General features: G+C 40.3%; 1 protein-coding gene across 1 annotated transcript; it reads left to right on the top strand.

Moving 5' to 3' along the window:
* Positions 1 to 1868: 1868 nt before the first annotated feature.
* On the top strand, positions 1869 to 21821 carry gldc (glycine dehydrogenase (decarboxylating)). Its single transcript, XM_084945880.1, has 25 exons — positions 1869 to 2312; positions 2488 to 2566; positions 4926 to 5061; positions 5470 to 5634; positions 5814 to 5891; positions 6376 to 6523; positions 6675 to 6871; positions 6969 to 7065; positions 7150 to 7255; positions 7520 to 7659; positions 9459 to 9539; positions 9688 to 9785; positions 10483 to 10567; positions 10682 to 10723; positions 10818 to 10960; positions 11600 to 11675; positions 13361 to 13486; positions 13944 to 14093; positions 16805 to 16917; positions 17085 to 17226; positions 17733 to 17844; positions 17963 to 18058; positions 18175 to 18347; positions 18442 to 18522; positions 19393 to 21821. The coding sequence occupies exons 1-25, from the start codon at positions 2025 to 2027 to the stop codon at positions 19531 to 19533; spliced, it is 3093 nt and encodes a 1030-aa protein (XP_084802006.1). The 5' UTR covers positions 1869 to 2024; the 3' UTR covers positions 19534 to 21821.
* The last annotated feature ends 3576 nt before the right edge of the window (positions 21822 to 25397 follow it).

Here is a 25397-nt window from a genome sequence, read left to right as displayed (position 1 = left end):
CACTGAGTCTTGTAGTGAAACTCAATTCAGTGGGAGCTTAGCAGCACATTAGCATAACACTAGAAACCTTGAAGGCATTGTTTCACCTTGTATTTATATATTATTTAGATTAAGGAAAATGAAGGGCGGGGGTGGGGGGGGAATCCAGATTTTACCTGGAAAGTTTACCCTGGAAAGCTAGTTTTTCTCAGATATGCTTTCATCCACATCTACCAGTCACCATGATGCTTGCCAAGTGTGTCTTAACTATTAACTTTTGTTTTCTTCTTTCCAACACCCATTTCCTTGTGCTGCAAAACTGTAACATGCAAACAGAATTAAACCAAAGGTCTCCTTATTTGTCCTTAACCTGTTATTAGAAAAACACATTTCAATGACACCTTTGTTTTAGTGCAGGCAGTATTGTACAAGTTAAATCTCATACAGTCACGTGATAAACTTTTCCCCAAACTCTATGTAGTTTTGTGAGAAAGTAAACTCCATGATTCAGTAGCTTGTAGAACCACAGTTAACAACAATAACTTAAAGTTTATCTTTTCTTCTTTGCATGCTCTGCACTTTGGGTCTTGTGTGTCCAACAGACATTCTTCCATTAACATTAAACATGCTAACTGAGGCCTATAGAGTCTGAAATGTAGCTCTTGAGAAAGCACTGCATAGACTGATGTTGGGGTTAATTTGCTGGGGTGTCCACTATTGCATGTATTTGGACTGTGGGAAGAAGCCCTAATACCAGTTGAAAACATGCCCAAGTGCGCAAGAAGGGCCCGAGAAGGCCAGTGGACTTGAACCCTGGGCCTTCTTGCTGTGAGGCACCACCATGCTTTTGACTTGTGAATTATATTTTTGAACGATTAACATATTTTCCACCCCTATTTTAAAATATGAAATTTGCAAATCAGAGATGGCAGTAACAGGTAAAACAAGTCTGAATGACTCACCAGGAAGTAGTGTGTGTGAGAGAAATAAGTAAACCGATCAGAGCTCAACTGAAGCTGTGGTGAGAAGAACAGCTATCGACTCTCTGCATCACTGACTGGACATAATAACCACATGCAAGAACTCTTTACAGCACAGCAGAGAATAATCTGCTCTCTTATGTAGTTTATTCCATCCCTGCACAGTCACCAAAGGGTGTACAGATTATATTACCCAGAGTCATCTACACAGAATAGAGCGACAGCGTTCACCACTGAGATAAGACCTGTGTGGTTTGGAAACTTAAGTTCAAGATCTGAAACAGCTGTGGAGACACTTTAATATCATCTGACATTTGCTGTGAGTGTGTTTTAACTAATTTAATAAGCCAGTTTCTAATAATTTTATTTGACTTTACTGATTTTTTTAAACTATCTATCTTATAGACCCACTTTTTTTTTTTACAGTGTATTCACTTTTCCCATAGCTTTTCCCTTTATAAAGATTTTTCACTCAATTAGCTTATTGAGCTCCTTTAGTGTTTCTTTACCTGAAATATCTTTATTCTGTGTAATTTCTTTTAGTTACTTGTGTGTTTATTCTATTTATTGAGCTGTTGTGGATTAAGTTGTTTTAGTACAGATTATATTTATCTTTCTTTAAACAACGATTTATTGGCATGTTTTCATCTCACAGGTTATGGCTTTGTTTGTGAAACTGGAAAACACAAATAACGTGTGTTTAATGTTCAAGCGTAACCACTTGCACTCACAGTACGTCCTGTTCCTAGTTTGTATGTATTCTTGGCGAGTCGACTGATAAAATAATTCTGGATCCATACCCAACCTTGTTATTCTTGCTCAATTGAAGATTATGGGCACGTGAAAAGTTGAGCAGCTGGTTAGCCGGGGCTCGTCACCGCGTCACGCAGCGTCTCCGCTCTGATTGGTCCGCTCTTGTGCAACTGTGCAGCCGTATAAACTCAGCAGTTTGAAGGAGTTGGCTGTATCTCCTGCGCCGGTCTCAGTGGGTGGAAAGTCTACTGAGTTAAGAGAGGGAAAGGCTTCACCAGTTTCTGCACGCTTGTCTCGCAGTGTGATTTAGAGATGCAGAGCTGCGCCAAGTCCTGGGGGGTCTTTTTGGCTAAGTCGGTGAATCCCGGCGCACCGCGCAGGCATTTAAGCTATAAGAGCCGCGTGGTTTGGAAACTTCAGTGCAAGATCCGAAACAGCTGCGCATCCCTAACAACATCAGCCCGGGCTCTGAGGACCTCTGCAGCCGTCTCCTCCAGGCAGATAGAAAGGATTTTACCCAGACATGATGATTTTGCTGAGCGCCACATCGGTCCAGGTGAGAAGGAGAAGAGAGACATGCTGGATGTTCTGGGACTCGAGGTAAGATTTACGTCGCTGTTTCCCTCCCTCTATGAAATGGGCGCAAAAAAAACCCCTCCTTTCATTTTCATTAAGACAAGTTTCAGCACAAAAACACCTGCACTGAGTGGCGTGTTTATGTCACTGGGTAGCGGTTTACGCGCCTTTGTTCATTAAACTTCCCCTTTTCCCACAGTCAGTCGACCAGTTGATTGAAAACACAGTACCATCTTCTATCCGTCTGCAGAGGAGCTTGAAGATGGATGATCCAGTCTGTAAGTTTGGCCTGATGTGCACGTATGTGTTAGTGAAACAGTAGCTGAATCTCTTCCTGTTATTATAGCGCTGCAAGCTGCTGCCTAAATCTCCCTCGATGCGCCACCAATCTCAATTTCAAATTGTAAATGTAATTCAAATCAACGTGTGTGTGTGTGGAGGGGGAATGAGTGTTAACCTCATATTGTGCAGCTTTATTTAAAATTTTAATTTATTTTTTAAAAACATGTCGAGCTTTTCCCACACCCAACGGGCGCTCAATGAAGCCAAGTGAGAGGCTGAAATGTAGGTTGCCCTTCTATTGTGTGGCGCGGAGCGCTCTCCCCTGTTAAGTCTTCCTTTGAACATATTTGGAGTTGTTTTTGCGAAACTCGGCGAGCGGCACCAATCTCCTGTTGGGAAGCCGATGCTCATAGGATGGCAACTGGAGTGTAAAGTTTAGCCTTGAGCTCCGGTCCCAAGTCCAGTTCAATCTGGTTACAGCGTTCACGTTACGTTACATCACAGCCGGGGATCCTAATAAGGTGGTTTCATGATGATGCATGGATGGGTTTTTTTCTTGCTCCTATACAACACGGATAGCCTACATTTCAGCAGCAGACACAGACTGCTGTGTTTAATCCTATACAGCAGTCAATCTTTTTAACGCTTTTTAAGCTGCGGCTTTTTCAGCTCTAAGCTGATGGCTAAATGTGTGAATTAACGTGTATTTTCATGTGGAGCTGTATTTTTGCTCAGTTTGTTTTGTGAAGTGGGCCTGTCACTATCAAATGTGCAAAAATGGGGCTGGAGAGACAGGAGATTAAAAACATTACATATATAAATAAAAAAGCAGCATAAGTTACCATGGTTTCACAGATATGGCTCACCCTGCTAAGAATGACCTTAAGACATTGTAATGTCCTGATATGTAAAACTGAAAGAGAGTACTTTGCTTTTACCATGACTGTATGCTTATGAACTTGGATAAGCATAAAAATGATTATTGATGTTCAATGAATTATGAGGGGAAAAAAAAAGGGGGGGGCATGCAATCCGGCAATCAAAACAGGCCAATGTGTATTGGCTCAAAGTCTTAATTGGGGTCATAAATGGTGAAATTGAATTGCACCCAACTTAATGCCAGGCTATTGAAATGAGGCATGTCTAAAACCTTTACACTTGCAATGAATGATGACTGAGCTCTTTATGCAGAGTCAAAAGAGCTAAGTCATGAAGTCATGACAGTTTTTCTAAATTTAACATTTATAGTAATAAAAGGATCTTTATAAGAGGTTTCTTATGCTCAGGTACTCTAATGTGTCTATTAGCCAGAGTGACTCTGACCTGCCTGTATGTCAGCCCCTCCTGACACTGTCAGTTTTCATAATGCAACAAGCCATGCTGAAGGAACAAACTGGAGGCCGTGCTGGTTTTCTGCTTGTTCAGCTTTGAAGGGCTTCAGTTTGCAAAGCCAGCAAAGGATTCTCTCTTCAACAATAGACCTCCTGGATGGTTGTGAATCAGCTTTTTTTGCTGCCCTGTAGAACTCTGGGACCATGGGAAAGCAGTCCTCCAACTGAAACGAACTCCGGTTCGCACGTCTCATCAATTCACCCTGAGCGTCATCTCCAAATGTACTTTTATTTATAGTTTGTCCTGAATTTCCAAATACTTCTGCCTTTCCCCCCCCCATCTTTCAAAGAAGCTGTAAATATTCACTTGTATACTGGCTGTGGTCCCTCACGCCACCACGACTAGAGGTGTCCTCCTTTCACCAAAACGGTAGTAGCCAGGACTCTTGGTTCAAACGGGTGGTATTGTCCATTCCTTGGAGTTGCTAGGCAGCCAGAAAGGCCAGAGGAATCTCAGAGGCTGGTTGTGTCCTGGCAGAGCTCCCTTACAGGACTGGGAAATGAAGCTTAATGAAATTGAGGAAGTAACAATATGTACTAGATTTTGGGGCCAGTTTTTAGGGAACATAAGATATATTTCTCTCAGTATTTAAAATTTTATGTTATTAGTGATATGAAAAAGATGGTTGAGGCTCTCAGTAGAAAACAGATTAGCATTGGATTTCACTGACTATTTTTTTTTTTTTTTTTTTTTTTTTTTTTTTTTTAACCTGACTGCTCACTATAATGATTTTCTTCATCTTGTTACACAATCAGTGGCTCACGTGAGGGTTGCAATGCTGTTCATCAGACCTTCAGACAGGTCTTGTTGTTGTTTAGCAGCAGACATGACAGATGTATCACATGACAGATGTATTTAAGTAGAACTGTTTTAACACTTACCAACATCCTGTATTTCTCACTTATGACTCGGTGACTGTTGTTTGGAATAAGTTTAAACAGCTGCCTTTTAAATATTTTGCAGGTGAGAATGAAGTTCTGGAGTCTCTTCAAAAGATCGCATCAAAAAACAAAGTATGGAGGTCCTACATCGGCATGGGTTACTACAACTGCTCCGTACCGCCGCCCATCCAGCGCAACCTCCTGGAGAATGCAGGCTGGTGAGTGCCGTCAGGCTACCTTGGATCGGAAGAAATGTGACAAGTGGTGTGAGCTGGTTTCTTCTGTGGACAATTAATGATATTTATTCCTAAATTTGGGATACTAATTTGAAGCTTAACTGTCATGGTGCAGAGTAACGTGCCCTCAATAAGAAGTCTTGTGATTTGATTTCACTTGGGGTCTTGTGAGAACTGCATTGCTCCAATGTTTTGCTGAACAAAATTTTCTTTCACACAGTTCCAAGTCAGCTATTCCGACCCACATTTTCTCTAAACTCTTAGGGTCAGAGAAGACATACAATGGCCTCCCCTGACCAGTCTTGGGTCCATAAATGCCATCGACTTTGTGCTATTGTTCTTCTGTCCAGTCTCGCTCTGTTGAATCATTGTTTTGGGTTTTGTCCACAGGGTCACTCAGTACACCCCTTACCAGCCCGAGGTCGCTCAGGGTCGCCTGGAGTCTCTTCTCAACTACCAGACCATGATCTGTGACATCACAGGCATGCCTGTGGCTAATGCCTCTCTGCTTGATGAGGGAACTGCTGCTGCTGAGGCCATGCAGCTCTGTCACAGGTATTTACATGCTGACCAGTTTAGAGAAACGTGCTCAGTTGATCTTGAATATAGTCTTGTGAAATTATATTTTGGCCACTAGACTGGATCGTAGTCTGTGCCACCTGTTGTAGATTCAAGATGTAGTGTGTATTAAACCTGCCTTACAGTGGTCTGTTATTGATATTTGCTTCACACAGACAAAACAAAAGAAGAACCTTCTACGTTGACCCACGCTGCCATCCCCAGACTATTGCTGTAGTGCAGACCAGAGCTAAGTATGCATCATAGACAGTCAATGTATGAGGTCTCCAGTAACAGTAAATCATAAAAAAGAATCTAAATATCTTTAATATTAAAATTACAAGATTGAAGTAAAAAATATTGCAAAGGTGTTGTCCTAGGCAACTTTTTTTTTTTTTTTTTTTTTAATTCCCTGAGGTGTATTCTCTGTTGTGCCATTATATGTCCTCCTCGGGGTTCTGTCTTTGTCCATCGCTAACGATGATCGTCTACGTCAATGTTGTGTGACTTTGACACACAAGACAAAGTTTGCTCATCCAAGTGTTCAGACCTGAATGGGGAGATTGAAATGTAGCTGCAGGGGTACTTAAAGTAGTCCAGGACTGCACAAAAATACTACCTTGAAGGGGAATTTAAATTGGGGGTATTGATTTATTTTTATTTTTTTATTTGGGCGCACGTTTGATTTCATCCTGTGTCTGTATTTTGATCATTCAAGTTTTGACTGCTGTGTTGCAGCTATATTGGGGTAAAAACGATTCTAAAGCTGCCTCATGAGATGGACTTCAGTGGACAAGATGTGAGCGGTGTGCTGTTTCAATATCCAGACACTGATGGCAGAGTGGAAGACTTCACTGCGCTTGTAGATCGAGCACACAAGGGCGGGGTAAGAAAGCTTTAACCACAAAAAGAAATGTAAAAGCTCCCCAAAAGAACCGTGGGAGCAGGGGATATAATTAGGCTTAAGAATTATCTTAATAACAAATGGGAGCAGCTTTGTTCATTTCCACTGCTGAGATTGGTTATCTCCTGTCCAGGCACTGGCTTGCTGTGCCACAGACCTATTGGCACTGTGTGTGCTACGTCCCCCTGGAGAATTTGGTGTTGATATCGCACTGGGCAGTTCCCAGCGGTTTGGGGTTCCTCTTTGCTACGGCGGTCCACATGCCGCCTTTTTTGCGGTTAGAGAAAACCTGGTCCGGATGATGCCTGGCAGAATGGTTGGAGTCACCAAGTGAGAAGCGACCTTCAGGGTTCAAGCTTGCTAATCTTCATTTCTGAGTAAACTGATGACAGTGGTAAGATGGTTGAATGCTATGCTGTTGTTGCAGAGATGCAGCTGGTAAAGAAGTGTATCGTCTTGCACTGCAGACCAGAGAGCAGCACATCCGCAGGGATAAGGCAACCAGCAACATTTGCACTGCGCAGGTACGATCCAGGTTTATATGCGTCCTTCATTTTGGTGAAATGCATTACTCTAAATTAATTACAAAAAAATTACTGTTTTCCTAGGCTCTGCTGGCCAATATGGCTGCTATGTATGCACTGTATCATGGCCCCCAGGGACTAAAACACATTGCGAAGAGGACACATGGTGCTGTTTTGATCCTTGCAGAAGGTATATAAATATATATGCAACATTGCAGTAAAACTTCAGTCCTAACTCAAATTGAGAAATTGTTTGTTATTTTTAAAAAAAAAAAAAAGTCTCAGTTCACAAGTAGGAAAGCAATTTCTCATTTTATTTTGTGCACATTCTCAGTAATGAGTGATTAAAGACTGGATAGAGACAAATATGTCACCAAATTTCTGTTCTTTGTCTTTATCCAAACTTCTCCCCGTAAACATGCCGTGCACAGTTAATTCGTACATTTTCTTTCAGGTCTGAAGAGAGCGGGACACCGGCTGGAGAGCGAAATGTTCTTTGACACACTAAAGATCAGCTGTAGCGTGGCTGCCAAAGATATCCTGGAGAGAGCTGAGCAGAGGAAGATAAACCTGCGAGTCTACGCCGATGGAGTGGTGAGCAGTGTTGGTCAAGTTACTTGAAAAAAGTAATCAGTAACTAATTACTGATTACTTCCCCAAAAAAGTAATCACGTTACTTTACTGATTACTTATTTTTAAAAGTAATTAATTACTTAGTTACTTAGTTACTTTTTAAAAACACGATTTACAACCTGAATAGGTGATAAAGTGATAGATCTTTCAGCCCAGTTCTACTTTTTCTGCATAATCCATCATACAAAATGTAATCAAATGGAAAAGTCTCCTTTTTTAAAACTTGTTTTATCAGTTTTAATCTTAACTTTATGCATCAAGCAAAAATTAAATTATATGCACCATTCTCTGACTTGAAGAAATTTGTTTAACATTTAAACCTATTTTCTGCATATTCCAGCACATAAAATAAAATATTTTTTGTGTTTACACTCACTCTTTCAAATAGATGCAAGTAAAACACAGCAGAAAATAAATAAAATCAAAGACTAGCGGTCCTGTTGCTCAATTTTCACCTGTAAAGCAGGCGGAGGTTTACCCTGGTGCAGGTGTGCCGCAGCGGTCAGTGGAAGAATCCGCGAGTTTCTCTGTGAATTTCCCATTAAGTCGTAGCGCACTCGGTGCTTGTTTAGGGTTTTTTTTCGCTGTAAAAAGAAGTTTTCTTCCCACGCACAACGGACGCTAATGTTTTTGTCACTTTTTATGGAATCAAACTCAAAGTAAGGTCAGTACTTCCAGCTTTAAACGCTGCACGCTCATACTCTCTCCCGCACTCGATATATGATCCATTGTTGACCTGCACACAGCTGTTGTCACGAACGTCGCACTCGCTTACGTCACTGTCATGAGACATTCTCGCAAAAAAAATCACGGTTTTAGTAACGCAGTAACGCAGCGTTCCTACGGGAAAGTAACGGTAATCTAATTACCATTTTTGCAATAGTAATCCCTTACTTTACTCGTTACTTGAAAAAAGTAATCAGATTACAGTAACGCGTTACTGCCCATCTCTGGTGGTTAGGATCAAAAATGTTTTGGGGAAAGCGCTGGACTGATTAAGGTGGTCTAAACCTGCAGAAGTGGAGCGACTTGCAGTTTTTGGGTAATGCTTTGTGATTGGTGCACTGCAAAAAAAGGAGTGGAAATTAATGCTGCCTCATGTATATGCAGAAACATTTTTTTATTTATTTTTTTTTTTTCCTGCAGTAGTTTTCAGGCTGAAATGGGAGGGGATAGGGGATCTTTGCCCAGAAGCAACTGATTGTTGTAGCTCCTGGAAAACTCTGAATATGGCTTATAGGGATGAAGGGAAGTTTAGCACATTGTAGATCTAAAACTGGATAAGATGAAAAATCCTCTAATTGGACATGTGGGAGAAATGTTGGGTGCAAAAGAGAATTCTTGAGAGGATCAAGAATCAGTGAATCCAATTTAAACTTTGTAAGAGTGGATGTGACTTCTTAGCTAGTGTAACACACTTCCTCACTCATACAGGAAGAGCCAAAATATAGGAGTGCATAAAAGCAGGTTCATTGGTTTAAACATGTTGACAAATCTACAAATGATGCATGTAATGTATAATGAATGGATCGATACATAAATCATTTGGCATTCCTGAGATCAGTGTCAATGTTTCCTAATTAACGTTTCTGCAGTACAAATTTTCAATTTCAGAATTTCACTGAGCTGGGATTGCAATTAGCAAGCCAATATTTTTTTTTTTTTTTTTTTTTTTTTTACTGTTTAGGGTGAAAGACTTGAGTCGCTGGAACACTTTAAAAACAAAAAAAAAATCCTCTTTTCGTCTTCTCTTTGAACAGTTGGGCGTCTCTCTCGATGAAACGGTGACTGAGAGGGATTTGGATGACCTGCTCTGGGTCTTTGGCTGTGAATCTTCTGCTGTATGTTGATGGTTACTTCCATTGTTTGTTTGTGCTGTCTAAGTTATTCATTACTTAATATGTTACTGGTTTTTAATTTAAGCAGTTATTGTTTTATGGTTATGGAGATTGGTGAGAGAATGACTTGGCTTTAATTTGAACCTTTCAGGAGCTGATAGCTGAAAAGATGGGCGAGCGGGTGAAGGGGATCATGGGAAGTCCTTTCAAGAGGACAAGCAAATACCTTACACACCAGGTCTTCAACAGGTCTGTTCCCAGTTTAAGGACTGTACTGTACTGTTCCCAAGACAGAGGGAGAAATTTGTGTGTTTGGAGCATTTTAGCTGTAATAACCTTTGATTAACTGCACAATAAGAACTTTAATGGTGTTGCAGTCATATCTTACAACACCAGTAGTTCCATAAATGCAGTCTTGTATCCAGGCTTCCTGTGTCTGAGCCCTACGTTTATTCTTTGACATGATCCTTGACATAAGGAGGGTAAAACTTTTAGTTAACCTTAGGTAGTGTGTGCACAGATCAGCCACAACATTTGGACCATCTCCCCAATATTGAGCTATTAGAGTATTGTTAGCAGTGGGGTGGGGCCACTTTGGATTGACCATATTCTAAGGGTGTAACAACTCCAAAGACGATACCCATGTCGAACTGTTACTGCCTCATCAATGAAAGCTGTAATGCATGAGAATTTTTAACCTTACTTTTGTAATTTATCCCTTTTAAAGAGGTTGTGGTATGAACTGAACCCGACGTGTCGCTTGTATGATTGATGTGTTTGGGATGTGGAAATTTGGAGAGTCGGTGCTTTAGGGTATTTGCGGTGTTTCTGGAGCAGTCTTGGTCAGCTGCTGCATGTACAAGATCCAAAACATAGCATTATTGCCATGCGAGCCCTCTGTTAAGTGTTCTTGTCTCTGCTTTTTGTTTTTTTTTTTTTTCTTCAGTTACCATTCTGAGACCAACATTGTGAGATATATGAAGCGTCTGGAGAATAAGGACCTCTCCTTAGTCCACAGCATGATACCCCTGGTGAGGCTACCATAAGTCAAGGCAGAGGTTCAGGTTCACAGATAGTTGAAATTTATAGCATGCTCTATACTAGTGTGATAAAGTAGTGGGGAAAAAAAATGTTTTTATTTTCAGGGCTCCTGTACCATGAAGCTAAACAGCTCATCAGAGCTCATGGTGAGTAAAAACAGGAACTAGTTTTTCAGTTTTCTTCAGGTGTAACATGAAATGCTTTTGAGTAATTATGTCTCACTGCTGTATCCTCTGACAGCCCATCACATGGAGGGAGTTTGCCAACATCCATCCTTTCGTGCCCCTGGATCAGGCAGAGGGCTACCAGAAACTCTTCAGACAGCTGGAGAAAGACCTCTGTGAGGTGACGGGCTATGACAAGATCTCGTTCCAGCCAAACAGGTGAGGGCACAAAATTGTGTACTTGTTGGTGCACAGACCGTATCAGTTGGGTGGGCATGATATTTGGTAAAGACAGGAGCATGTTCCTTTTTAGGATGATTACTTTGATGGTTCCGTGCAGTGCAATCAAATTATCCCGAACCCTCCTTCTGGATCAAAGAACCTCTGCAGAAGGAAGGAAATGCTCAAAGCAAGCACTTAGCAGTACAGTTTTCCTTTACAAACATTTGTGAAAGAACCATATTTCAAAGGGCTCACTGAATTGGAGAGGTGCTGAACGTAGAATGGGGATGGCACCTTTGCAGCACAAAAGTTTGTGGAAAATCTAAAAGGGAAGAAATTTCGCAGTTGACTTTTAAAGGGGAACCACAGCAACATTATTAAAGCGGTCCATAGCTGGTTTCACACTTGCAGGATTGACTTGCAGGATATTACAGCTGATAAGCGACACACCCACCTCTGCTCTCTGTCACCGCTTATCAGTGTGTTCATGGTGGAGCATGCTACATTGGCCAAGAATGCACCTAGCTTCATCCCATCTTTCCCTCCTCTTTTGGTAATGTCTGTAGACTGGTCTTTGGACTTTGATGAGGCTGTGTGTGTTCTATGCATGACTATGGTGTCTGCCTTATTTTTCAGTGGTGCTCAGGGAGAATATGCAGGCCTGGCTGCCATAAAAGCCTACCTGAACTCAAAGGGGGAGAGTTCAAGAAGTGTAAGTGTCCTGGAAAGAGCAAAAGTCTAACAGGATTGCAGTCATGGTTAATTATGTTATTTTATCCAACCCAAAATTATTTTAAGCTAGAGTCTCTAGTCTCTGCAAGAAAATGGAATCCTTGTTAATTTAAACTTGTGTAACTCTGAGGAAGAGCCTCATCTTCTGAAAACTCTCTAGAGTTAAAATGATCCACTGAACTTTAAAAAAAAAAAAACCTTGAGGTACACAAACTTTGAGTTTCTAAGTTTAAATTTCAATTCAAGTGCTTAAAAATATACACTGTTTAGCCACAACATTAATGTTGCTGCCCTGGCATTGTGCAGTTCTTCTTTTTTTGGGTGACGTAAAAGCGGGCGGAGTGCACAATGCTTGGCAAGTGTGTTTTTCTATCAGTTCAGAGGAATCCTTTTGCAACTGGCACTAGGATGGCAGATTCTTTGGGTCCTGTGGGGTCCAGGGTGACATGTCCATGGATCAGGCTTGGTCTGTGCATGCAGAGCTTGAATTTTTGAGAGCAGCTGCTTCTGACGTTTTCCTTTTTCCTGAGCAGTTTTTGCAGTGTCCTAGTAACTATGCTCCTGCCATTGGGAGAGCTATTGCCTTTTGAGGTGTGCTTGGTCTGCAACAATATATAAGCAGATGGTATGCATCAAAGCAACATTCACATGAATGCCAAAGGTTTCTGAGCAGAACTTCATATGGCAACTAAGTTATCAATGTTTAGCTGTTTGTGTTGTATCTAATCAGGTGACATTGAGAAGACTTTGCTGACTTGTAAAGACTATTTACTATCAGTATTATCCTTCCTGATACTGACAGGCTAACAGAATATTAGTACATATGCCCTACAGAGTAACCCCCTATCAGTGACAGGGTTATTGTTGTAAATTGAAACATCTGATGTTAAAGCATTCTCAACCGTAGCTCCTAAAGTATCCTGACATTCTTATTGATTGTTGAAGGATGATGAGATGCTACCCAAAATTAAAGACTAGCGTACTGAAGTATTTTCTCTTCTGTCATTTTATTTATTTATTTTTATTGCTTCCTAATAAGTAAATCTTAGTAGCCTGATTCCTGGAACTAGTCAAGGTCCAAACTGGCATTCGTTTGTGCAAACAAGGAGCTGAAAATGCTGTGATCCCATAGGCTAGCTGTTTTTTAAGGCTCCATATTTGGAGGTTTTAAGACTTTGTCAAGTGAGAGTTCCTGGAGTGACAGCACAGCACTGTTTTTCAGGTCAGTCATGTCTTTTTTGGCTAACACACGGATCCATGTGCCCTGGTTTGCCTGTGAAACTGGGTTGCAAAATGCCAGACGTGTCACCCTAATAAGGGATAAAAATCAGTTAATGACCTGCAGGCAGGTTACTCATTAGTAGCAGAGATCAAAGAGAGCTGCAGTTTCCTCCCACTGAGACCTTAAAAGTTAAGTTTTTGTATAAATGAAATTGTAAAAGTAGCTTAAGCCACCAGTCTCACTAATTTAATTATATCTATTTTTGTTTTTATTAAGCTTCACTTTGGATCTGAAATATCTATGGCTTTAATTGGCTCGGTTTCTCTTGTTGCATAACCTGCAGTCACAGCAGTTTTGGCGTGACTTTGGATTATGGTTAGGACAATGACTCAAACTGCATTTTGCTTGTTCTGCTTTGCTGACTATTTTTCCCATTGCCTCAGGTTTGTCTAATCCCCAAGTCTGCACACGGGACCAACCCAGCAAGCGCTCAGATGGCAGGAATGAAGGTTCAAGTGGTGGAGGTGGATAAGGATGGCAACATCGATCTGTCTCACCTGAAGGCCCTGGTGAGAAAACGGACGCTGTTGTACAAGATTTGTGTTGTCTGCAAATATTAATTAATATTAGGTTTATCCAAGACAGACATGTCCAGTTTCATAGGTGGATTTGAAGGGAATCTATTTTTTTGGAGTATTTTTGCTCTGCATGACTCACAGCTCAAAATAATCCTCATTTATTGTAAACTCATGCAATCCTTCACTCTGTGAAACAAGCTCTTTTGATGCCTCTGGTCTTAAGTTGATCCTCACTTTAATCCAAATGTGTTCATTAATCCAAGTGTGTTCATGAAAGACTGGAACTTTGACTTCATGTAAATGATGTGACACAGCTTTGTTTTGTTTAATTATTATTATTATTATTATTATTATTATTATTATTATTATTATTATTATTATTATAATATTTTTTATTTTATTTATTTTTTTATTTTTTTATTTTTTTTTACATGTTTTATCTTTCCAGGTGGACAAACACAAGGCAAACCTGGCAGCCATGATGATCACCTACCCCTCCACCTTTGGTGTGTTTGAAGAGCATGTCGGAGACGTTTGTGACCTTATTCACAAAAACGGTGGCCAAGTGTACCTGGATGGCGCCAACATGAATGCCCAGGTAATGCAATAAGTACAGTGGGATGCAAAAGTTTGGGCAACCTTGTTAATAGTCATTATTTTCCTGTATAAATCGTTGGTTGTTACGATAAAAAAATGTTATGCATGCATACATAGATACATGAAACACACACAGTGATATTTGAGAAGTGAAATGAAGTTTATTGGTTTTACAGAAAGTGTGCAATAATTGTTTAAACAAAATCAGGCAGTTGCATAAATTTGGGCACCATAAAAAAGAAATGAAATAAATATTTAGTAGATCCACCTTTTGCAGAAATTACAGCCTCTAAACGCTTCCTGTAGGTTCCAATGAGAGTCTGGATTGTGGTTGAAGGTATTTGGACCATTCCTCTTTACAAAACATTTCTAATTCATTCAGGTTTGATGGCTTCCGAGCATGGACAGCTCTCTTTAACTCACACCACAGATTTTCAATAATATTCAGGTCTGGGGACTGAGATGACCGTTCCAGAACGTTGTACTTGTTCCTCTGCATGAATGCCTTAGTGGATTTTGAGCAGTTTTTCGGGTCGTTGTCTTGTTGAAAGATCCAGCCCCGGCACAGCTTCAGCTTTGTCACTGATTCCTGGACATTGGTCTCCAGAATCTGCTGATACTGAGTGGAATCCATGTGTCCCTCAACTTTGACAAGATTCCCAGTCCCTGCACTGGCCACACAGCCCCACAGCATGATGGAACCACCACCATATTTTACTGTAGGTAGCAGGTGTTTTTCTTGGAATGCTGTGGTGTTTTTTTTTTTTTTTTTTTTTTTCCTCTTGTCCTCCATGCATAACGCCCCTTGTTATGCCCAAATAACTCAATTTTAGTTTCATCAGTCCACAGCACCTTATTCCGCAATGAAGCTGGCTTGTCCAAATGTGCTTTAGCAAACCTCAAGCGGCTCTGTTTGTGCTGTGGGCGGAGAAAAGGCTTCCTCTGCGTTACTCTCGCATACAGCATCTTTGTGTAAAGTGCGCCGAATGGTTGAACAATGTACAGTGACTCCATCTGCTGCAAGATGATGTTGTAGGTCTTTGGTGCTGGTCTGTGGGTTGACTCTGACTGTTCTCACCATTCGTCGCTTCTGTGTATCTGAGATTTTTCTTGGTCTGCCACTTCGAGCCTTAACTTGAACTGAGCCTGTGGTCTTCCATTTTCTCAATATGTTCCTAACTGTGGAAACAGACAGCTTAAATCTCTGAGACAGCTTTCTGTATCCTTCCCCAAAATCATGATGGTGAACAATCTTTGTCTCCAGGTCATTTGAGAGTTGTTTTGAGACCCCCATGTTGCTACTCTTCAGAGAAAATTAAAAGAGGAGGGAAACTTACAATTGACCCCCTTAAATACTCTTTCTCGTTATTGGATTCACCTGTGTATGTAGGTCAGGGGTCACTGAGCTTACCAAGCCAATTTGAGTTCCAATAATTAGTGTGAATGCTTGTAAAAGCATTCACAGTATTGTTCTTCTAATCTTTATTCTTCTATTTTATTATCTATTCCGTACGTTTTTTGTACTCTATCTCCTTCAAAACCGTTCAACTTAGAAAAACCATTCAAACACCGTTAGATTACTCTTCTTTTGGACATGACTGCTTCTATTTTTCTCATTTTTAACATTTATATTTTTAAAATCATTCAACTTTATTAAACAAAAATTTCCCATGTATTTCAATGGAGAGACCCTTCAAATTCTCATTCAACTTACTCCTCTTTAAACTGTATCTACTTCCACATACATTGACATAGAGTCACCATTCAAACTGTAAAACGAAGACAAGACTCACATCTGCCTGCTTAACGAGCTCTGTCTGCCACTGTGCCAAGATTCATCTTAAACACTTCTCTTTCAACTGCTGCTGTGTCCACAGTGTTTGCTCTACAACCATCATTTTACCCTCAAAACGTCGCCATCATTGTTCTCTTTCCAACACAATGTCTTTGAAAGCTCAGAAATGTAAACTTTTTAAACTGTGTGGATCCAAGTGGAGGGATCACATTTGAGTCATTCAGTGATTCAAAGAATATGAACTTTTAATATTCATTCAGATGTTTTCTGACTCTAAATTTTCTTTTCTCATTTCTTAGGTTTTTCTAATTTACATTTAAAACATTTTCAGCTATTTTCCAACTTCTTCTCTGTGGTTGTCAGTTTTTAGCAGTTCAGCACTTTTGTTTTCAGGTGCAAATTTCTGTATTTTTCATCTCATTCAACATTTGTAACTTAAAATTCAGCAATTAATTCATTTCAGTGCATACATTCAGATTCAAGCATTCACATTGCAGTTTCTTCAGAAAATGCACTTTCTAGTTAGTTCTAAAGGTTTTGGAATCAATAAAATGACAACAGTGCCCAAATTTATGCACCTGCCTGATTTTGTTTAAACAATTATTGCACACTCTCTGTAAATCCAATAAACTTCATTTCACTTCTCAAATATCAGTTTGTCTCCTATATGATATATTTAACTGACATTTTTTACTGTAACAACCAACGATTTATACAGGAAAATAATGACTATTAACAAGGTTGCCCAAACTTTTGCATCCCACTGTATCTGTTTTTTTTGTAAAAGGGTAAAGACTAAGCTTATATCAGTTTTTTTTTTTTTTCTTTTCTTGTTTTTTGCAAGTTTTTCTGTAGAATATTTAATTTAAATTTAAAAAAAATAAAATAAAATAAATTGTTCTTGCTCTGCCTTGAAGGTGGGCTTGTGTCGTCCTGGAGATTACGGGTCAGATGTTTCTCACCTAAACCTGCACAAAACCTTCTGCATCCCTCACGGTGGAGGAGGGCCCGGCATGGGGCCAATTGGAGTGTAAGTCAGTGGATATAAAGGGAGAAATGGTGAATAGTTTGATGTGAATTTGTTCATTTAAAAAAAAAAAAAAAAAAAAAAAAATTTTTTTTTTTTTTTTTTTTTTTCTTGTTCTTATTTTGTGATGATTCTCTGACCCGACAGTATATTCATCTATTTCTTATCAGGAAGGCGCACCTTGCCCCCTTCTTACCGAGCCACCCGGTGGTTTCCATGCAGTCAGTGAACATCAGCAGCTCACTGGGCACCATCAGCGCAGCTCCCTGGGGCTCCAGTGCCATCCTGCCAATCTCCTGGGCTTACATTAAGGTCAGCACAGATAAATAGAGTTGAGACCACATTGAAACATATTGGTAAGCTCGTTTCCACTAATCTGTTGGCATGTTTGAAACTGTGTTACTTAACCGTGTGTGATTTTTAAAGTCTACAGTCACAAGTCATTGAAAACTTCCTGGGCTCTGTTTTTGTCACATGAGTAGTTGGTCACCTGGCTCTGACTTCACCTTAAGACAACATGAACAAAAGTGTTAATTTGTGATAAACATCCTGGGAAAGAAAGTCATTAACTTTAACAGCTACTCTACATAGCTGATACATTTTGAGGCAGCAGCCCACCACCCAAACCCCACCCTGTTTACTAGGAGGTGGAGGAAATATGCACATTATATAAAAAGAAAAGCAAAAAAGAGGGGCAGTTGTTGGACAGAGTGCTAATAATGCTAATAAAGAAAAATGTTATATTAAAGCTGTAATAAAATGTTCTTTTATTACAGCTTTTTGAAGCCCAGATGCTTTAATTCTGTTTTGGTGTTTAGATGATGGGATCCAAGGGACTGCGGCACGCTACAGAAGTGGCCATCCTTAATGCCAACTACATGGCCAAGAGGCTGGAAGGTCACTATAAAATCCTTTACAGAGGCAGGAAAGGTATGGTGCCGTCTCTTTGGACGTGTAGTGATGTACTCTCATTTTAAAATAAATAAAACCGCATAACTAACTTTATCGTTTTTTGTTTGTTTTTTGTTTTTTTTGTTTTTTTGCACAGGTTTTGTAGCCCATGAGTTCATTCTGGACGTGAGGCCATTCAAGAAGACAGCTAATATTGAGGCTGTTGACGTGGCCAAGAGGCTGCAGGATTATGGTAGGCTGATCGATATATAAATTTCCCTTTCATAATTTTTATCCGATGCATATTGATACCTATTGTTTATTATTATTGTAGTATTATATATTTTCTTCTCTACTACTTGTGTCTAGGTTTCCATGCACCCACTATGTCTTGGCCAGTGGCAGGTACTCTTATGATTGAGCCTACAGAATCAGAAGACAAGGCTGAGATGGACCGTTTCTGCGACGCCCTGCTAGCCATCAGACAGGAGATCGCAGAAATCGAGGAGGGAAGGATGGACTCGCGCATCAACCCACTTAAGGTTTCTGTGCTGAAAACATACCATACAGTGGTTAATATAAAGCTGTGATATCTGAAGTCGTCATGCAAGTGTATGTCTTTGTGCCTGCGTGCAGATGGCCCCTCACTCTTTGGCGTGCATCTCAACGTCCAGCTGGGACAGACCCTACTCCAGGGAGTGTGCTGCCTTCCCCTTGGTGAGTACCTTTATCCCATTAGACTTATTCGATGCCCCACCCTCCAACTTTAGTTTTTGCAGAGCCAAAGATCAAGTTTTAATTCTTTGTCTTTGATTTTGATTCCTGCAGTCTTAAAATTAGCAAAATGACTACAACTGACTTAGTATGCAATGCATATTGTAAATTTTTGTCCTTTATTAAATTAAAAAAAAAACTTCAATTATGTTTCCTTTGTTGCAGGAAAAAATGCATAATATGAAATCCCTGTTACTTTTGGGAAAGTCAAACTCGGTGAAAGCAGCTGTACTGTTTAAAGAACTTGTATTTATCGCCCTCTAGTGGTGAAAAATAAGAAGTGTAATTTGTCTCATGTCCTGTAGCCCAGCGGTCCCCAACCTTTTTTGCGCAACGGACCAGTTTATGCCTGACATTACTTTCACGGACCGGCCTTTAAGGTGTCGCGGATAAATACAACAAAATAAAACTAGTACCAGTACCGAAAAAAAGAAGATTTATTCATAACACACGTGAAAAGACCCAGGAAAACAGAGTTAACGATAAAAACAATAACAAAATGACGCTGAAAACCATACATTTCACACCTGAGCCTCAACTCTCGCGGCCCAGTACCAAACGACTCACGGACCGATACCGGTCCGAGGCCCGGGGGTTGGGGACCGCTGCTGTAGCCAACAACTTTTTCAGATTACTTAGCAATAGAGTTTTGGTTTTAATTAAGTTATAGATGCCCTGATTTAGTCAACATTGGTAATGGGGTTTGTTGACTGTTCACATTTTACATTTAATGCAAAGCCGGCTACTTGAAATGAGCTTTGTATAAATGTATTATTTGAATTTTTTGACCCCTCTTTTCTCCCTTCTTCACAGCCCTTCATAAAACCTGAGACCAAATTCTGGCCGAGCATCTCCAGGATCGATGACATCTATGGCGACCAGAACCTCATGTGCACCTGCCCACCCATGGAGGTGTATGAGTCTCCATATGAGGAGAAGAGAGCCTCCTCCTAGATACTCTCTGTGGCTCAGTCTCATTGTCCAGCCAGCGCACAAAACCTCCAATTTTAAACATCTGTGATTTTTATAGAAGTTCTATATAGTGGTAAATTTCCTCAAAACCTGCACTAGGGCTCTGAAATCTCCAGGAGAGCCCTCGAGTATCTGATTTTTAACAGTGAGGCAGATCTGAGCTGCCGCTGATGTAACGGGTGGAAAAGAGTGCGAGGTGGATGATGGGACTGGCCTCTCTCTGACTGCACCCTTTTTGTGGGGTTGTAGGCTTTTGCCCTGACTTGAACTACTCAAATTGACCAAAGGTGTGACTTATTGCTATTCCAAGCTTGCGAAAATAAGCGCACCCTTCAACACAGAGGCCGCTCCATAGCCCACCTCTGAAATGCTGTACTTTAAGCCAAGTGCAGATAATGTGACATCTGTAATTGCTCTTGGTGCCTCTGTTCTGTGTAAAATAGCTGCTTTCATTTCAACTTTTTTCTTTTTCTTTTTAAACTGTCAGTATAGGAGTAATTCTTAAGCCTTTTTTTGTAACACTTTATAATAACCATCAATTGAATGATTAATTGATAATTAAACTTTATTTGATTCTGTTAAGCTGTGAACTTGTATGTAAACAGTCATCTGGATGGCAATTGTAAAGTCTGAAATGATGTTTATACTAGTTGTTTTACAGATTAAGTAGGCAAGTGAGATGTCGATGGAGTAAACGCTGTAGACTGTAAATATGGAGGTCGTACATTTTCCTGCTTCACTGGCAATTTGGTTTTGTTTTCAGCATCTCCAACATCCCGGTTTTTGCCTTGCTGGCAGTTTGGTTCAGTTTAAGCACCAAACGCGCACCAGCGGGTTTGATTAAACAGCAGTATTTTATGAATCTTTTATTTATTACACAAATTAATCTTGTAAATAACAGCCATTACGTTTAGGGATGGGTACCGGTATCCGGTGCCATGATGGCACCGGTTCTGACATAAACGGTAGTAACCAGACCGAAAAGCAGCGCACATTTCGGTGCTTTAGTTCGGTGCTTTTTTTTTTTTCCTGAGCTGTGATACACTTTGAATTCTAGCCAATCATTTTACGTTTCCGAGGATAGTAGGCGGGTCCAGGTACGTCCGTTCTTTTAGAGCAGAGCTACAGATTAAAAATGCCCAAAGCGAAGTGGTCAAAAGTCTGGCTGTACTTCACAGCAAAATATGTAAACTCAGCAGCCTGCAACAAGTGCTTTAAGCTGATATTGTGATACTGTGCAAAGGAGGTAACACCTCGAATCCGATGAAACACCTGGCGACGCTTAGCGTTTGTTTTTAAAAGCCGAGAAATGCGCCATAGTCGATAGCTTGCTGCGAGACCTCACACCGAGCACATCTACTGCGGGTGTGGTGCCTGTTATCGGACCCGGAGTTAGCAACATCCCCCAAGAACCCGAAGAGGAGAGTCCTGGCCCCTAGCCCTGCCAGTGTAGCAGAAATGATGACGGATGATGATGGCAGCAGCCGTTCTTCTCTGCGTGAGTAGCTTAATGTTGTTCGTGTGTAATTTACGTTGAGTAGGCTAACCACGTTATTACATTAATGCATGTAAGGTGAACTAGCAAACACAGTCGTAGCTACATGCGGCTGTCTTCTTGTTTGATGGCAGATACTCCCTTCACCCTGGCTAAAAAGGCTAAAATGACCAAAGAAAAAGTGGAAAACAGTTAAACATGAGAGGTTTTTGGACAAAGTTTGTGGGGTTTTTTTTTCTTTTTTTTTCCCCATTGTTTAAGCGCTGCTTCCAGCCAAGAGTGATACCATATATGCCCTATAGCTGCAGAAAAGGCTAACATTGTTATCTTTTTACAAAAAAAACCAGCTGAATATGAGAGGTTTTAGGATCAATTTTGTGTTCTCCATTCTTTAGGCACCGGTTTGAGCACCGGCACGGTTTCAAAAGTACCGGTTTGGCACCGGTATCGGATAAAACCTAAACGATACCCATCCCTAATTACGTTGTTTGACGGTAAGTTAATTAAACATTACACAATTATCAGGTCACAAGTGATGGTTATTTTAAGGTGTTACTCTTTTGTGAATGTCTTTTTTATTTGAAAATGTTTTTAATGTAGTGACCAAGTAGGTAGTCCTCATTTAAAATCAGCTTTTCTAATCTAAAGCAGCGGTCCCCAACCTTTTTTGCGCCACGGACCGGTTTATGCCCGACAATATTTTCACGGACCGGCCTTTAAGGTGTCGCGGATAAATACATCAAAATAAAACTAGTACCGGTACCAAAAAAAAGAAGATTTATTCATAACACACGTGAAAAGACCCAGGAAAACAGAGTTAACGATCAAAACGATAACAAAATAACGCTGAAAACCGCTAAAAACCCTGAAAACCATACATTTCACACCTGAGCCTCCACTCTCGCGGCCCGGTACCGGTCCGAGGCCCGGGGGTTGGGGACCGCTGATCTAAAGTATTTGTCTGTAGGAAAAATGAATGTATTAAAAGCATTCTCTCCAAAGTGTGTACATGTTTTGTATGAAGATTAACAAGATACGCTTAGTAAACTACTCAATAAGACATTTTGCCAAAAAACTATGCATATAATTGTTTTTTGTGTACTTGAGCTCAACATGTTAGTTTCCACGAACGAAAGAAGCTGATATTTCCCATCGTGAACCCACCCATCAGCCCGGACCACCAAAAATCTTCAGAAAGGGCACACTGTCTTATTAATAGTGTACTTTTTTTTTTTTTTTTTTTTTTTTTGAGGAAAATCTTGCCGCTAAAATTCAATTCATGACGAAAGTGTAAAGACTTATTGTTTTATAGTATTTCACAAGTGCTGTCAAACATGAATTTTAAGAGCTTTTCCAAACATCAAAGTCTTAGTTTCTATTTTACTTTCCACACACAAACAAAGCATTTTCACAAAAACTACCACGGTTGCAATTATTAGCCTCCTGATGCTAACAATGAGTCATGTCAGCTTTAATAGACACCTCCTGCAGTTCTCAACATGTTTCACACACGTCTTCTGAGCAATCCCAGCTGTTCCTTCTCTGGCAAATCTCTCTCCAGATTTCACTTAATTTCCCAGATTTTCAGAGGGATTCAAGCCGGGGCTTTGTGCAGGCCAGTAGGTAAATATAATAAACACCTGTTGTCTTCCCCACATTACGGCAAAATCCATCACACTGTGGAACCCTTAAGTGCTCTACTGTGCTGCACTTCCTCGATCCCCACCCATACCATCTTCATGAAAGGGCTTTCAGGAGTATTTCTGCGCTCAATCACTGTTCGGTCACTGTTCATTTCCTTTTACAACTTTCCATTTGCTTTCATGATAACCAGATAAACATTCTTAACTTAAATAAATAATAATAATAATTAATAAAAATCAGTTTCTTAGCAAATACTGACACGTTTAAACACGTTTAGACTGCCTAACCTCAAACTTATTTTCTTTTATGAAGTGACTGTTTCAACTCCAGCAGAACATGTTTTGTCATATGAAACCAGCTGAAACTGGTTCGAGAAGCTAATTACATAACATAAGGTAATTCGCACAGTGCATACCAGATACCCACCCACACACTGCAAATGTCCCCCTTTAGCTTTAGAAAGGCAGGCCTGACCAAGACTCTAGATAACAAAAGAGGACACAGATTTATTTCTTAACAGTTCCCCGTAGCAATTTAAAATGTCCCATAAATGCCCCATTTACCTCACACATATTAGATAAACAGTTTAAGACCAAGAGGAAACACAAACTCGGCCTCAGGGTGTCACAAACTTGTGTACTTCTAGCGACGATCTCAAGCCTGGATAAATGGGATGGTTGTGTCGGAAAGGGCATCGGATGTAAAAGTCGGTGCCAAATCAAACACGTGGATCATCTACTTTGGCAAATCCTCTGGGAAAATAGAAGAGCAGCCAGAAGTACCCACGAGATATATATATAAAGATAAATGTGTGTGTGCTTAAAAAAAGTAACCTGAACTGTGACGGCTAATTAGCTGCAGTAGCTGTGTGTCATCTTTTCAAGTCTGAACATTTACAGTTCACTACATACCATAAAAACTGCACCATAAAATATGTTTCTGATTTGACAGAAATGAGGCTTGTTGATTTTTAAACCACTAAAAAAATCATAATGCATGTTTACAAAGACTGAAGAGTCCTCTTATTACACAGGAAAAGCTCATGTGGTTAGAAAAGGGTCATGAAAGTTCTAAAAACTACATATGTTGTGCCTTTCAACAGCACAGAAAGCACAAGTGGTGAAATATACCTGAATTGTGTAAAGCTTATTGGTCAGGTTCAGAAATATTCAAGTCCAAACCACTCCCAAAGCGTAACATTTTACGCTAGGTGACAAATCATCAACATATTACGTTTTTGGCTACCCAACACGTTGGACTCAATCTACACATGTTCACTCTTTTTCTTCAAATCGCTTGGAAACACGCTATTTAACGTCATTAAAGTCCTGGTTAAGGTCAGGAATAAGGTTATGGTTAGGCATAGGGCTACATTGTAGCCGCAGCCACCATGGGGGCACACTGACAGAGGTGAGGCTGCCGGATACTGGCGCCACCGGGCCCTCTGACCACCACCAGTAGGCAACGGGTGAAGTGTCTTGCCCAAGGACACAACGACCGAGACTGTCCAAGCTAGGGCTCGAACCGGCAACCTTCTGATTACAAGACGAACTCCCAACTCTTGAGCCACGATCGCCACGATTATAATATTTTCAACTGCATTAAAGGTCCAAAAACCAACAATTATGACTCTGATGTAATTATTTTTCCTCTTAAAATAGATTCTTCCTCTTAAAAGCAATTCAGAGCCACACCACTTTCCTGGGTCATCTGATAAAGATGGGGACTCTAGTGTAGCACTCCCCCCATAAAAACTATTCATTCTTATTGCTATAAGGAAGAATCTAAAGTCTACGGTATTAACCCATCCAGCAAATATACAGTTTACTCCTGCTTGTATAATGTTAACTAAATAATATACTGCTTGAGGTAGTTATTGTAATTATAAAGGCTAATTTGGTACCATATGAGATTTGCTTCAGCAACCACCCCCCCCCCCCTCCAAGAAACAGATGAATTTTGGGAATGAGTTCCTCAGGACATCATCAGCCTTGTTATTTAAACTCTAGTTTGCTGGAACTACTTTCAGTCACTTCTGCAGATGAAGACCTGCCTCACATCTGCTACAGACGTACAGCTGCAGTGTTTCAGTTTGGTAATTCCGCTTGTTTTATTTTTAAAGACCAAAGTATTTATTTTTACGCAGATGACGTGGTCCTCCGGGCTAACTTTGGATAATTATAGTGTCACAAGTTTGCAGCCCATTAACGATGGGTTATACAATTCTGATTACAAAATGTGTGACTGCACAAAAGTTCAAGCTGAAACAATACAGCTCCTTTTTGTGATATCTGTTCCCTGATGTGTCTGAAAATCTGTTAAGAGTTTCGAGTAATAAGCTGGTTCATTCCTCTGATTGAACATAGAAGAATAAAGCCTAATGAGACCTGAAAAGCACGGGAATAAATTCACCAGGTCATCTCACACAGGGCATACAAAACCTGTTTAACTAGGTGAAATCACCTATCTGCTGGCAGAAAAGTAAACATTTAACAAGTCAAACTGCTTTCCTGGCACTCAAGCCCACAAAGACTACCCTGCATGAAGTGTTCAGACATAGGCACTTTACCCTGGAAATAGCTGGATTTTTTTGTCTGTAGAGTAACCACTCATTTGATCTACAAATGGCAAAGCAGTTATTTTGTACTCATTTTTATAATAGCAGATCAATCATATGGAAAATGCAGAGACTTCTCTACATTTATCT

This window comes from Perissodus microlepis, chromosome 12 (assembly GCF_051167445.1).
Source record: "Perissodus microlepis isolate ML-2025 ecotype Zambia chromosome 12, ASM5116744v1, whole genome shotgun sequence".
Classification (NCBI taxonomy): Eukaryota; Metazoa; Chordata; class Actinopteri; order Cichliformes; family Cichlidae; genus Perissodus; species Perissodus microlepis.
This window is presented reverse-complemented; position numbering and strand designations above follow the sequence as displayed.

What these genes read in the sequence shown, in the direction of transcription:
- gldc (XM_084945880.1), top strand. Translation starts at nt 2,025, where the DNA reads ATGCAGAGCTGCGCCAAGTCCTGGGGGGTCTTTTTGGCTAAGTCGGTG. An exon ending in ATCTCGTTCCAGCCAAACAG is followed by an intron (nt 10,961 to 11,599) that starts GTGAGGGCACAA and finishes CTTATTTTTCAG; the next exon opens with TGGTGCTCAGGGAGAATATG. An exon ending in TGTCTCACCTGAAGGCCCTG is followed by an intron (nt 13,487 to 13,943) that starts GTGAGAAAACGG and finishes TTATCTTTCCAG; the next exon opens with GTGGACAAACACAAGGCAAA.